Here is a 14,222-nt window from a genome sequence, read left to right as displayed (position 1 = left end):
TAGTTTGCTGTTCCTTGCTGTCTTTGTGTGTAATCTCCTGATTTGTGTATAAGTAATGATTTTTTTTCCTGCTTGGCTCCCACTTTTCTCAGTTTTTATACTATATTCCATGGACTTGCCCTGCAGGTTCCAGAAAAGTAACTGTTTCTCTGCACATGCCAACAGACCTACTCAGTGTTTACAGCATTTTTTGGTTTCTGTCTCCAATTTTATTGTGGTTAGGTAGCTGGGATCTACCCCAATCGAACTCTGAATTCTTCCGAATAAGTATATATTGCATATCTGGTATAAATTATTGGTTTTTTTCTTGCACCCTAGTTTGAGTTAGGTTCATTCAAATGCAGTTTCAGACATCACATCGTTTGGTCAGAAACTTCAGTTATACTGCGAAAGTATTAATTTAGCAAAGCTGTCATTTCTTACAGGGTGTTATGTTCCGGCCACTTGACCTTTCAGTTTAATATTTTAGCAATTATACAGTGCAAGTCACAAGAGAACAGGAACTGAATCCTGGTCTACATTTTTCCTTCCAATAGTGTTATGTACCACTTCTCATTGGCTGCAGTGTTTGCCTCTAACAGCAATGTGTTCTAAATAGTTTCTTTGTAGAAAGTTTTTGAAGATTTGTAGCTTGGGTTGTGGATGAGGTTGCACACTTGCTTACCAAGCCCTTGTGTTTGCAGATGTTTCACCGCCCTGCTAGGTAACATCGTCAGTTACCCTCTGAAGCACTGGTGTTCTGTCCTGTTTGTTATTTATATGCCTCTATTGGGTGGGTTGGTATTATTTCTGGTTTTGCTCTTCAGTGGTTTGTATATCGGTCCAGTTCAATGCATGTGTTAATGGAGTTCTGGTTGGAATTCAAGAATTCCCTGGCATGTTTTTGTTTGGCTTGTGCTATTATGGATATCTTGTCCCAGTCAAATTCATGTCATCCTTTGTCCGGGTGTATTGAGAGCAGTGAGAATTGATCGTGTCTCTTGGTTGCTAGTTGGTGTTTGTATATCCTTTATTGCCAGTTTTCCTCCAGTTTGGCCTATGTAATGTTTCTCAGTCTTTGCATGGTATGTTATATATTACGTTAAGTATTTTGTTAAAATCGAATGTGTGTATGGGGTACTTTGTGTTCATTAGTAGCTCCCATAGGGTAGTTGTTGGTTTGTGGGCTACCCTGATACCTAGGGTCTGAGTGGTCTTGTGGTCAGGCAACTAGTATGCTCAGCTATGTTGTTGTCTGTCGCGAAGGTAGTGGCGGATTGTTCTACTTGGGCACACCTTGTAGAGTGATGCAAAAAGTTCTGAGGACACGGCATTCATATAGCACTACATGACAATCAAATTCTCAAGTCTTTGTTCAGGCAGGTAAGTATTTTGAAGTGAGAGTCAATGTTTTAATTAGATTATGAGCAGCATTGACAAGTGGAGGGTCTTCGGAATTTCGTTATGATTTGAGTTTTATAAATTCAGTGCTAAATCTGTGGAAATGTTCCAACTCTAACCAGAATACAGGCAGTGAGAAAACTCACGTTTTAATTGAGGACAATTTTTCTTCTTTGTTTGTTCATGTCTTTTTTTTTGTTTGGGAAAACAAAACACACTTGTTGAAAAAAAAATTTGTATTTAACCTTCAGGCCAGAAATGCTCGCACATCAGAGGTGGTGGCAGTCAAGAAAATGTCCTATAGTGGTAAACAAATAACAGAGGTAATGTAATTTTAAGCTTGTTCCATTATTTGAAAGATTCTAATCCAGTAGCTCTCAAAGAATAACTTTGTCTTGGAGTATCACTAATAAGGAATTAGTATGTAATGCAATAAATAGTTCAATATTTCTGATGTCTTTTAAAATGTGGAGCTAACAATATTTAAAGTTGTCAAACATTATTATTCACAGAAATGGCAAGACATTATCAAAGAAGTCAAGTTTCTCAGCCAACTCAAGCATCCAAATACTATAGAATACAAAGGTTGTTATCTAAAGGAGCACACTGCCTGGGTAAGTTAGTTTTTTAGTGTTTCCAAACTTTGTACAATCATTGAAATCATTACCTTCAACGTGTAAAATGGATAGATATAAAGGCTTTCTAAAAATTTTTAGAAACAATGTTTCAGAATCCTACCATGTCATTTGTTGTAAATTACCATTGTCCGAAGTGCTTTATTGCAACCGGCTGCAAGTAACTTTAAAGAAAACAGGTTACATGTATACCTGTAGCCATTCAAAGGTGCTGTTTAATTCGTATTGAATTTATGCTATACACTATAGTTTATTGGAGCAAACTTTCATTTTGAATAACTGTTACAAGTTTAAACATGTTTTTACTGTTTCAATAAAAGGAATATTGCAGATGTTGGAAAAATGAAATTAAATTTTCATGCCAGGCAGGATTTGGAAAGAAACAAATCTTAGGTTATCGTCTTTAAGAAGTTGGATAAAAACCAAAAGAACTGCAGATGTTGTAAATCAGGAACAAAAACAAACCTGTTGGAAAAGCTCAGCAGAGTTCACGTTTGGGGTCCAGTGACCCTTCCTCAGGGTCACTGGACCTGAAACATTCACTTTTTTCCTTCACAGATGCCACCACACCCGCTGAGCTTTTCAAGCAATGTTGTTATTGTCGGTGTCGTTGTTGTCATTGTTGTTGTCACTTTTAAGTGGAGAAGCACTGGGCACTTGAGGAGAAAGTATTTCGAATGATAAGATGATTAAAGCAATGGTGGTGCACAGCAAACAGGTGTAACAAGGCTGGGGGGCTATCTAATCTAATAGTTCTTAGTCTTGGAAGTAAAATCTGAAAAGCTAAACAACAAACAGTACTCCTCCTTTTTGTCCAAACCTTTCACCCAAGTGATAGACAAAAGACAGGGAATTGACTCAAACATTAATTTAAACAAACCTTACTTTATTTAACTCATGTTTTAGGTACCATTACTTGACATAAAATATACATTAGTCATTACCCTTAATTGTTTCTTGATCTGATTCAATTTCAACTATAACTTTCTCCATTTAACTTTGCTTTGCCTTTGTTTGACTGAATTCATAATTAACCCTAACCCTAACTCTAACTGTATAAGCTTGGATCTTGTTTCATGGTTGTTTCTCTTGCCTGAAGATGACTTAAGGGAATGTTGGCCTCAAAGGCTCACTCCTGCAAAATCCTTTGTTGTGTGAGCTTTTATCACAAAATTATTATTCTAGAAACTTCTCAGGCACCTAGCTGATGAATTGAACAAACTCTGTGGTTAGACCTCGGCCAATGTTGTTTACTGGTAAACAACTCCCACATGTTAACATCAAGTTGTAAACAGCCACGTTCAGTACTCCATGTAAGTTAAATACCTGTTTATTTGGTCAGCATTTGCAGTTTGGAGATTAAGCTGCAGCTGGTTCTGTCAGCTACAAACAAGCTTTGCAACAAAATTTGCAACATCTTGATTGTAGTTTTTAATGAGTCTTGCAGCCATTTCTGGTGCTGGCCACGTGACTACAGTTGCATTTCAAGATTTGTAAAATACCTGAAAAATTGAGGCGCTGATCCTTGACCTTCTGTTGAATTTCACTGGAGCAATGTAGACGACTGAAGATTGTGGAATTAACAATGCTGAGTGAGCAGAAACTTTTGTTCCGTAAAGTCTTCACCCAATCGGAGTATTGACTCAACTACTATAGATGAGATTGCATTGTAATAATGCTAAAATAGTCATTTGAAACAAGTTGGGAGTAAACTTGGTATCTGACCTGAAAATGTCTTTGTGGTTCTGAAGAAGACTGAAGGACATTGTATCTCTGCACTTGAAATAGGTATGTAATGGGTAAGAGAGAGATGGGTTTTGGAATAAAAATGGATCAAGATGGTATAGAGGGAACATGTATTTAAAGGTAATGCACTGGAGATGGCAGAAATGGAGGATGATCCATTGTATGTGGAGTCTGCTTTGGTGCAAAATGTGTGCAAGAATGGCAAGCGAATGGATGCAGTCAAAAGTCTTGCCGTCTACAATAGATGAGAATTCTTGAAGAGTAAAAGATCACATGGGAAGCACTGACCTGGAAGGTGACACCATTTCCCTAGTTATGACAGATGGAGAAATTATATGAATAGAATAATTCAGGAAGTGAGATGGAAGAAAGTTGTCCAAAAAACTCTGGGGCTTGCTACACTTGTACCAGATATTGGTCCCGTATAAACTTGGTTGTACGACGGTGTTGTGATATGATTTATTTATCTTGTATGTTGATTATACATTTCCAGTCTTAGTTGTAGAAAATTCTGGCAGGATGATGCCATGTAGACTGTAATCTTTCTGACCATCTGCAGCTGATGAGAACTAAATATTAATTTGATCACTGAAACCTGTGTACACTGTCTGCGTCTCTGGTCAGTTATAGAAAGTGACACCCTTCAGCCATGATAATGGCAGGTGAGAAGGATTTGGTACAAGTTGTGCTTCTGGCTTGAGGGGGACAACTTTTACATTCTGCTTTAGGGGTTGATATGTTTCTTCAAGCAGATCAATGTGACCTATAACTTGTCTGTGTAACAGGATAAGTCATCCACATACAGAGCGCCTGTTACGATCAAGTATGAGACATAGAACATTACAGCACAGTACAGGCCCTTCGGCCCTCGATGTTGTGCCAACCTGTCATACCGATCTCAAGCCCATCTAACCTACACTATTCCATGTACGTCCATACGCTTATCCAATGACGACTTAAATCTACCTAAAGTTGGCGAATCTACTACCGTTGCAGGCAAAGCGTTCCATTCCCTTACTACTCTCTGAGTAAAGAAACTACCTCTGACATCTGTCCTATATCTTTCACCCCTCAGTTTAAAGCTATGCTCCCTCATGATCGCCGTCACCATCCTAGGAAAAAGGCTCTCCCTATCCACCCTATCTAACCCTCTGATTATTTTATATGTTTCAATTAAGTCACCTCTCAACCTTCTCTCTAATGAAAACAGCCTCAAGTCCCTCAGCCTTTCCTCGTAAGCCCTTCCCTCCATACCAGGCAACATCCTGGTAAATCTCCTCTCCACCCTTTCCAAAGCTTCCACATCCTTCGTATAATGCAGTGACCAGAACTGTACACAATACTCCAAGTGCGGCCGTACCAGAGTTTTGTACAGCTGCAGCATAACCTCTTGGTTCCGGAACTCGATCCCTCTATTAATAAAAGCTAAAACACTGTATGCCTTCTTAACAGCCCTGTCAACCTGGGTGGCAACTTTCAAGGATCTGTGTGCATGGACACCGAGATCTCTCTGCTCATCTACACCACTAAGAATCTTACCATTAGCCTAGTACTTTGCCTTCTGGTTACTCCTACCAAAGTGCATCACCTCACACTTGTCTGCATTAAACTTCATTTGCCACCTCTCAGCCCAGCTCTGCAGCTTATCTATATGTCTCTGCAACCTACAGCATCCTTCGTCATTTTCAGACTTTGGAGATTGAAAAGGTTCCCATGAAAGCTGTACTCTGCTTGTCCCTGGGATGATGGCATATTTGACCACATCAGGGGCAGTCACGAGGGAAATGATGAAATCAAGGCTAAGATGTGCTATCAGCATTGCAGTTGGGAGATTGTTTATGTCACCTTGATGAACTGCTGCACAACGTGAATGCTCCAACAAGCAGCGATTCTGAGCATGGAGGCAGTCATTGTTGTGCAATAACTGCACTCGAAAGGCCACTGCGTTGGAATGCTAAACCTTCATCTTGGTGGGTATGCTTTGTTCTCCTCTGCTCGCACTAGTCAAAGATCACTGGGTCGCCAACAGGACTAGTCAAAGATTCACTGAAAGTCTGAAAAAATGATCAACGTTGACCTCCCTAGTTGGACACAAATGTACTACAATGACAATGATGAGCCCTGCTTCACCTAGGTGTAGCTAATTTTGAAGCATTGTGAATGAAGAAGGTGGAACATGTGAGAGCATGAGGAATTCTGTTCTGTGATTGTTAGATTTTTCAACCAACTCTTCAAAATCTACATGCTTCAATTTTCCACGCAACAATGGCAAAGACTGTGTGAAGTGAAACAGTTATCCATCCTTGCAGTGTGCAAGAGATTCTGCAGCTCTGCAGGATTTCAGAATGTACCTGAGCTCTGATTTGTCTTGTCATTTTGTTATATGCGGCAAGCACCATTTGTCAGTAAGATTGTTGGAACGTGGGAGAGCAGAAACAGCAAGTTAACATGCCAGGGATAACCATTCACCATCTTAATGATTCACCCTCTTAATAATACAAGGAAAAAGATATAGTCAACATGTATGAAGCTCAACTTGAGAATATACACTTAGAATTTGTCTTTTAGATGACAGCAGAGCTCATTGACTATTTAATTGACAGATGCAGGTGTGGTTGTGACTGTACTCTGTCAGCTAACTGTGTGACATCAATCAAGATCATGATTGCATCAACCCCAATAGAAGTATTCAAAACATGCATTTTGCACCAACTGAAAGGTTGGAAGCATGACTGCAAAGTGGACATGAGTATGAAGCCATAACACTGGGGAGAGAATCCGTAAGCTGTAATAATTTATCCAGCGTTTGCACGATGAATTCTTCAATGCACTCAGTATTTCAAGTAGTGTGTATGTTTACACAAATGGAGAGTGCACAACTTTCAACACAGTAAACGAGGCATGTGATACTAGAGGATGTTGGAATGTATTAATTTGGAAAGCAAAGGCAAGAATAAGTGATTTCACTATCTTGAACAATGACTAGAGGTCAGATGGGAATGGCATTCCAAAAACAAGGAAAGGTAAGATGTCAGTAAGATTCGGTCAAAGTCGAACCATGTTACTGTTGTGATGCACTTGGATACAATTCATTGATAATCAAGCCCCCAATTTCACAAGCCATCACAAATACATAAATATTTAAGTAAACTACCAAGCTCAGTATGCCTGAATGGTGTCACAGAATCAAAATAAATAAATCATCCTAACTAGCATTGTGAAGATGTGCAGCACCCTTCAGCAAAGATTGCCGAATAAGGAGATGAGCAATCCTCCACCAATATGTTTCAGAGACTTATACATTTTTTTCCTGGCGTACATTGAAACAACCTTTTCTTTGACTATCCTGTAAATATATTGATTCGTGAAAAGTAAACCTTTGACTTAGAAACAGGTAGCATCCTTTTTTTATCAGAGATAATGGGAACTGCAGATGCTGGAGAATTCCAAGATAATAAAATGTGAGGCTGGATGAACACAGCAGGCCAAGCAGCATCTCAGGAGCACAAAAGCTGACGTTTCGGGCCTAGACCCTTCATCAGAGAGGGGGATGGGGAGAGGGAGCTGGAATAAATAGGGAGAGAGGGGGAGGCGGACCGAAGATGGAGAGTAAAGAAGATAGGTGGAGAGAGTATAGGTGGGGAGGTAGGGAGGGGATAGGTCAGTCCAGGGAAGACGGACAGGTCAAGGAGGTGGGATGAGGTTAGTACGTAGCTGGGGGTGCGACTTGGTGTGGGAGGAAGGGATGGGTGAGAGGAAGAACCGGTTAGGGAGGCAGAGACAGGTTGGACTGGTTTTAGGATGCAGTGGGTGGGGGGAAGAGCTGGGCTGGTTGTGTGGTGCAGTGGGGGGAGGGGACGAACTAGGCTGGTTTAGGGATGCAGTAGGGGAAGGGGAGATTTTGAAGCTGGTGAAGTCCACATTGATACCATATGGCTGCAGGGTTCCCAGGCGGAATATGAGTTGCTGTTCCTGCACCCTTTGGGTGGCATCATTGTGGCAGTGCAGGAGGCCCATGATGGACATGTCATCTAGAGAATGGGAGGGGGAGTGGAAATGGTTTACGACTGGGAGGTGCAGTTGTTTGTTGCGAACTGAGCGGAGGTGTTCTGCAAAGCGGTCTCCAAGCCTCCGCTTGGTTTCCCCAATGTAGAGGAAGCCGCACCGGGTACAATGGATGCAGTATACCACATTGGCAGATGTGCAGGTGAACCTCTGCTTAATGTGGAATGTCATCTTGGGGCCTGCGATAGGGGTGAGGGAGGAGGTGTGGGGACAAGTGTAGCATTTCCTGCGGTTGCAGGGGAAGGTGCCGGGTGTGGTGGGGTTGGAGGGCAGTGTGGAGCGAACAAGGGAGTCACGGAGAGAGTGGTCTCTCCGGAAAGCAGACAGGGGAGGGGATGGAAAAATGTCTTGGGTGGTGGGGTCGGATTGTAAATGGCGGAAGTGTCGGAGGATGATGCGTTGTATCCGGAGGTTGGTAGGGTGGTGTGTGAGAACGAGGGGGATCCTCTTAGGGCACCCACCCTCCTGCAAAAATTCCATCCCCTATTCCCAATTCCTCCGCCTCCGCCGCATCTGCTCCCACGATAAGACATTCCACTCCCGCACATCCCAGATGTCCAAGTTCTTTAAGGACCGCAACTTTCCCCCCACAGTGATCGAGAACGCCCTTGACCGCGTCTCCCATATTTCCCGCAACACATCCCTCACACCCCGCCCCCGCCACAACCGCCCTAAGAGGATCCCCCTCGTTCTCACACACCACCCTACCAACCTCCGGATACAACGCATCATCCTCCGACACTTCCGCCATTTACAATCCGACCCCACCACCCAAGACATTTTTCCATCCCCTCCCCTGTCTGCTTTCCGGAGAGACCACTCTCTCCGTGACTCCCTTGTTCGCTCCACACTGCCCTCCAACCCCACCACACCCGGCACCTTCCCCTGCAACCGCAGGAAATGCTACACTTGTCCCCACACCTCCTCCCTCACCCCTATCGCAGGCCCCAAGATGACATTCCACATTAAGCAGAGGTTCACCTGCACATCTGCCAATGTGGTATACTGCATCCATTGTACCCGGTGCGGCTTCCTCTACATTGGGGAAACCAAGCGGAGGCTTGGAGACCGCTTTGCAGAACACCTCCGCTCAGTTCGCAACAAACAACTGCACCTCCCAGTCGTAAACCATTTCCACTCCCCCTCCCATTCTCTAGATGACATGTCCATCATGGGCCTCCTGCACTGCCACAATGATGCCACCCAAAGGGTGCAGGAACAGCAACTCATATTCCGCCTGGGAACCCTGCAGCCATATGGTATCAATGTGGACTTCACCAGCTTCAAAATCTCCCCTTCCCCTACTGCATCCCTAAACTAGCCTAGTTTGTCCCCTCCCCCCACTGCACCACACAACCAGCCCAGCTCTTCCCCCCCCCCCCACCCACTGCATCCCAAAACCAGTCCAACCTGTCTCTGCCTCCCTAACCGGTTCTTCCTCTCACCCATCCCTTCCTCCCACACCAAGTCGCACCCCCAGCTACCTACTAACCTCATCCCACCTCCTTGACCTGTCCGTCTTCCCTGGACTGACCTATCCCCTCCCTACCTCCCCACCTATGCTCTCTCCACCTATCTTCTTTACTCTCCATCTTCGGTCCGCCTCCCCCTCTCTCCCTATTTATTCCAGCTCCCTCTCCCCATCCCCCTCTCTGATGAAGGGTCTAGGCCCGAAACGTCAGCTTTTGTGCTCCTGAGATGCTGCTTGGCCTGCTGTGTTCATCCAGCCTCACATTTTAGCATCCTTTTTTTTCCTGTTTTGTAGTTTATGTATTTGCATGATTACAGGAGCATTTCTTAAATTTCTGTGAAAGCCACTTGACAGGATGTGTTGTATTCATCCCCAACTTCTCAGCCCAGAGGACCAGATGTGTGCTGAATTTGTAATTAATTTTGTGAATAAAAATCCACAGCATGGTTTTTCCTATGCTCGTCATACATTGGGATTTTCTTGATGAGGGAAGTGCTGGCCTGGGAACGATCCTCTGACATCTGTAGCTGAGTAAATCTTTCCCTGTACTGTTTTTCTATTCTCATGTTCACCCAGTTTTTCCTGAAACCAGGTTTGTTTGCATGCCCCTCAGGTTTGTATTCCTGCAGTCCCTTAGGAATCATATGATTCAATACGTATTGGCTGCCTTTGAAAGGTGCATCACTGCTTCACGTTTCAGTTAAATTTCATCCACCGTTTTTGTGCCCTTTTTTTTTAGTGTGACCTGTCTTCTGAAGTCTGTTACTCTCCTTTTTTTCTGAAACTGTATATGTTTTATTATCCACAAGTTCTATGATTTCAGTGAAGTTGGATTTGTATTCCCAAGGGTTGTTTACAAATAGGTTATAGGTGTTTGTCTTAAGATTTTGTATATTTTCTTCCAGTCTGAGAAGCTACCATTCACCCAACACTCTACCTTTGGCCCCCACTACTTCTTATGTTTTGTATTTCTATCTGTGCGATCATAGTCTGTTTAAACACAGGACTTTGAAATTAAAGTCTATCATATCTTACTTCATGAAAGGGGATGAAATTTTGACAAAACATCAACCACACTATCCTGGACAAAGAACTCAAGTTAGTCAATTTGATTTGCCATTAACAAATTTCTGCTGACATTCATTTTAATAGTCCATTCTTAGTGCCAATTATTTTGACCCATATTATTGTCTACTTCTCACCAGTGCCAATTGGCTGACTGGTAGATTTATCTGCTTGGTACCCTGTTTGCTTTTTATAAGAAAAGTTGCAGCATTTAACATGTAGTGTCCTCCAGCTTTCTGGCGTCGACCCTGTATCCAGAGATCAGTGTTCTGTGTCTATGCAATTTCCATCAAGAATCTTTAGACATATTATCTGGACTACCTGACTTGCTTTCTATTTTGAAGGTTGTGGATGATTTAAGCACGTGCTTCTTGTCTAGTTTTATATTCCCGATGATTTTGATCTTAATTCCGAATAAAATATTGTTTATTCAAAATGTTACTTTTTTCTGTAAGTATAACTCCATCTCAATTCTCTTAAAGCCTAGGGCAATTGCTTGCTGCTTTCACATGTTGTAAAATACTTTTCAGTTAATGTTATAAATCTATTTGATACATATAGATTGAAACCCCCATGTTAGAACCTGTGAAGACTATGTTGGAGAACGTTTATACTTCAGTGGTGGACGTAATTCATGTGGATGCACTTAGTAGTGAAAGTTCAAAGTTTGTTTCTGAATTTATAACCTCGGAGCCCATTTGGACTTAAAGTGGAGCCGTTTGTTTTGATGTCCCAGAATTTCAAATTGTGACAATAATGCTACCAAAAGAAATAGTTGAGACAAATGGCATAGATTCACTTGATGTCAAATTTTGGAAAAAGAAAACTGAGGGAGGCAGAAATAAAATATACACTGGCAAGATAAGTTCTTTACGATGCAACATGAAGGATAAATACTGACACATCCCAGTTGACCCAAATGAGAGTTTTCAGGACCGTACGTTGTATGCAGTACTTAAAGTTGTTCCATACTTATAGTTCCTTACTACGCCTAGAATTTGTCTTAAATACATGCAATACCTTCCATGCTCAAATATGCATAATTAAAATTGTAATGTAATTTCAGATGGTTATGGAATACTGCCTAGGATCGACTTCTGATTTGCTGGAAGGTAAACTGACAATTTCTTCAAACGTCTTTAAACATTGAAAACTTTGGATTTTACATTCAAATGAAATATAACAATTATTAAAACTTAGTACATTTGAGTTTTTGTGGTAAAGCATAAGGATATACTTTATATTCATATGTTCTGTCTTGTTCACAACCTTAGTTAATCTTCCCATGAGCCGCACATATATGAAAATGATAATGATTTAGTAGTTTAGCTGAAGTCATTTGAGCATGTAGATTCGTACAGCACAGTAACAGACCTTTCGGTCCAACCAGGCTATGCCGGCCATAATCCCAAAATAAACTCGTTTCATCTGCCTGCACCTGGCCTGCACCTTCCAGACATTTCTTATTCATGTACTTAAACAAATTTCTTTAAAGATAACTGAACGCACGTCTACCATTTCCTTGGGAAATTCATTCCACACACACCACTCTGCTTTTTCAAAGAAAGGTCCCTTGTGTCTTTTTTAAATCTTTCTACTCTCCCCTTAAAAATATGCCCCCTCGTCCAGAAACCCCCCATCCTAGGGAAAAGATGCATGGACACCTCTCGGGATTTTATAATCGTCTATAAAGTGATCCCTCAACCTCCTATGCTTAAGTGAAAAATGCCCCAGCCTATCCGGTCTCTCCTCATAAATCATAGCCTCCATTCCCAGCAAGATGGCAGGACAGGTTTGCAGTCGGCTTGTTGCATTCAGATTAAGCTAAGAAAATTAGTCTGAAGTGTACTTTGATTGTGAAATGCAGCACTGCTCTCCTGGACTAAGAGCAGAGATGAACCTGGCTCTGTCTTCCAAAAATCTGTAGTGCATCAAAACTAATACAAATCCTCATGTGAACAGTGAACCTTTGAGTGAAGAAACTGAGGATAACTATACCTTGTTTAAGAAATGGGCACTTTTAGAAGGGAAGAAAATTGGGGGAAATAAATTTCATATTTCTTATGCCTTTAATTTTTTTGGAGCTTCAATTATTGCTCTGTGGCAATGCTACTTCTGTTTCAGATTGCATTAAACACTCAAACCAGAGCTTCAGCATCAATCTAGATGTAAGGGATCTAATGGCACAATTCAGAGAACATCAGGAGAGTCCTTCTGTTCAATTACTTATAGTTGCCCTCAATCTGTGGAGTGGTAATGGGAAAACATGAGAAACCCTGTAGTACGTATAGTTTACAACGTAAATGGCCTTTTCAAATTTAACCCACTCAAGACGTTTACTGGCCCAGATTTTCTAATCAACAAAAATCAACAGTTGGCAGCTAACTGCAGTTTTTTCCACAGTCTGAAATGGTGTGGTGTCCTCTGCAGGATTTCTGGAATCATTGTGAATGGGATGAGCAATAGCATGCTCCCTTTTCCCAAAGGGGTTCAAGAACCTTACTGAAAGATACGATAGAAACAATTCTGAGTTTATAAGATTTAATGCAATGTAAGATCATGTGGTGTGTGAAAAGATTGAGTTGGCAAGCCAAGCTCTAAAAGTTCTATTTTTAGCTTTAAATCTTCAATCATACTTTAAATCTGAAACAACTGATGAATTTTCAAAGCTGGAGAACACTTATGACTCTTGCTTTTAACTGTTCATGCAAAGTGAATTTTTACGATGGAACTTGTCTTGACCCAATTAGTTAGGTCGTGCACCATTGCCCAACCTTCCTGCTCAAATGAACCACATTTCAGGAAGAGGAGGTTTGGCAGAAGACGAATTTCAGTGATTGGGTTAGATTAGATTCCCTACCGTGTGGAAACAGGCCCTTCGCCCCAACACGTCCACACCGCCCCTTGAAGCATCCCACCCAGACCCATCCTCCTATAACCCACACACCCCTGAACACTACGGGCAATTTAGCATGGCCGATCCACCTAGCCTGCACATCTTTGGACTGTGGGAGGAAACCGGAGCACCCGGAAGAAACCCGTGCAGATACGGGGAGAATGTGCAACTTCACACAGACAGTCGCCTGAGGCTGGAATGGAACCAGTGTCCATGGCACTGTGAGGGTGCAGTGCTAACCACTGAGGAATGAAAACAATTTTGTGATCAGTTGATAATTTAAACACGCAATTTAAAAAATTACACAATAGAAAGTGTCAGTTTATCCAGCTAACTAACAAATCATTTTTGATTAAGCAAAGCTAGAGAGTTGAAGCCCCACTTCCAGTTTTTGCCTTTGGAAACTGGAGCCAATTGAAGGGGTTGAATTTAATTAAAACTGATCTTGAGCTCAGCTGAAGTGATGCGTGTTTCTGCTGGAATCTGAATTAAAGGACTGTGTGGGGGTCAGAATTGGTTTGTCTTTACAGCCCCACTGTTTGCTTCGTAAGCAGTATTTTGGGAGGGATGAGGATGATAAACATCCTCTGTCCACCTTTAGAGACACACTCTCCTACTTGTGTGCGTGTTCTTTCTCTCCTCTCTCTTCTTGTACACCGCCCCCACCTATGGGGATGGTGAAAACTTCACCTGCCTCCCACAATCCTTCTGGAACCCTTCTCCACCATCTTGACTGCTACCTTCAATGAGGATGGTACTTAGCGTGGGACGGAGACAGCCTGACCTCTGTTTGGAAGAACGTCACACGCAGCTTTCCATTTTTATGTCCTGTGTTTGGAACATGGATAGCAGGCCAAATTATTTCCAGAGGCCACCTGTTAGACAATCCAAATCTAGTGAGTCTGCACTGAAACTTTGCACTGTTCAGTTGAGTTCTAAATTTCTCTGCTAACTACACTAGTTT

At 42.1% G+C, this 14,222-nt stretch overlaps 1 protein-coding gene across 5 annotated transcripts in view; it reads left to right on the top strand.

Moving 5' to 3' along the window:
* taok3a (TAO kinase 3a) overlaps positions 1–14,222 on the top strand; it is a 116,287-nt gene that overhangs the window by 35,803 nt on the left and 66,262 nt on the right. For all 5 annotated transcript variants that reach the window (XM_048556142.2, XM_048556143.2, XM_048556140.2 and 2 more), the window contains exons 4-6: positions 1,632–1,703; positions 1,893–1,994; positions 11,429–11,474. In XM_048556142.2, coding sequence (XP_048412099.1) covers positions 1,632–1,703; positions 1,893–1,994; positions 11,429–11,474 — 220 coding nt within the window. The remainder of the gene's footprint in view (positions 1–1,631; positions 1,704–1,892; positions 1,995–11,428; positions 11,475–14,222) is intronic.

Source organism: Stegostoma tigrinum, chromosome 26, assembly GCF_030684315.1.
Source record: "Stegostoma tigrinum isolate sSteTig4 chromosome 26, sSteTig4.hap1, whole genome shotgun sequence".
Taxonomy (NCBI): Eukaryota; Metazoa; Chordata; class Chondrichthyes; order Orectolobiformes; family Stegostomatidae; genus Stegostoma; species Stegostoma tigrinum.
This window is presented reverse-complemented; position numbering and strand designations above follow the sequence as displayed.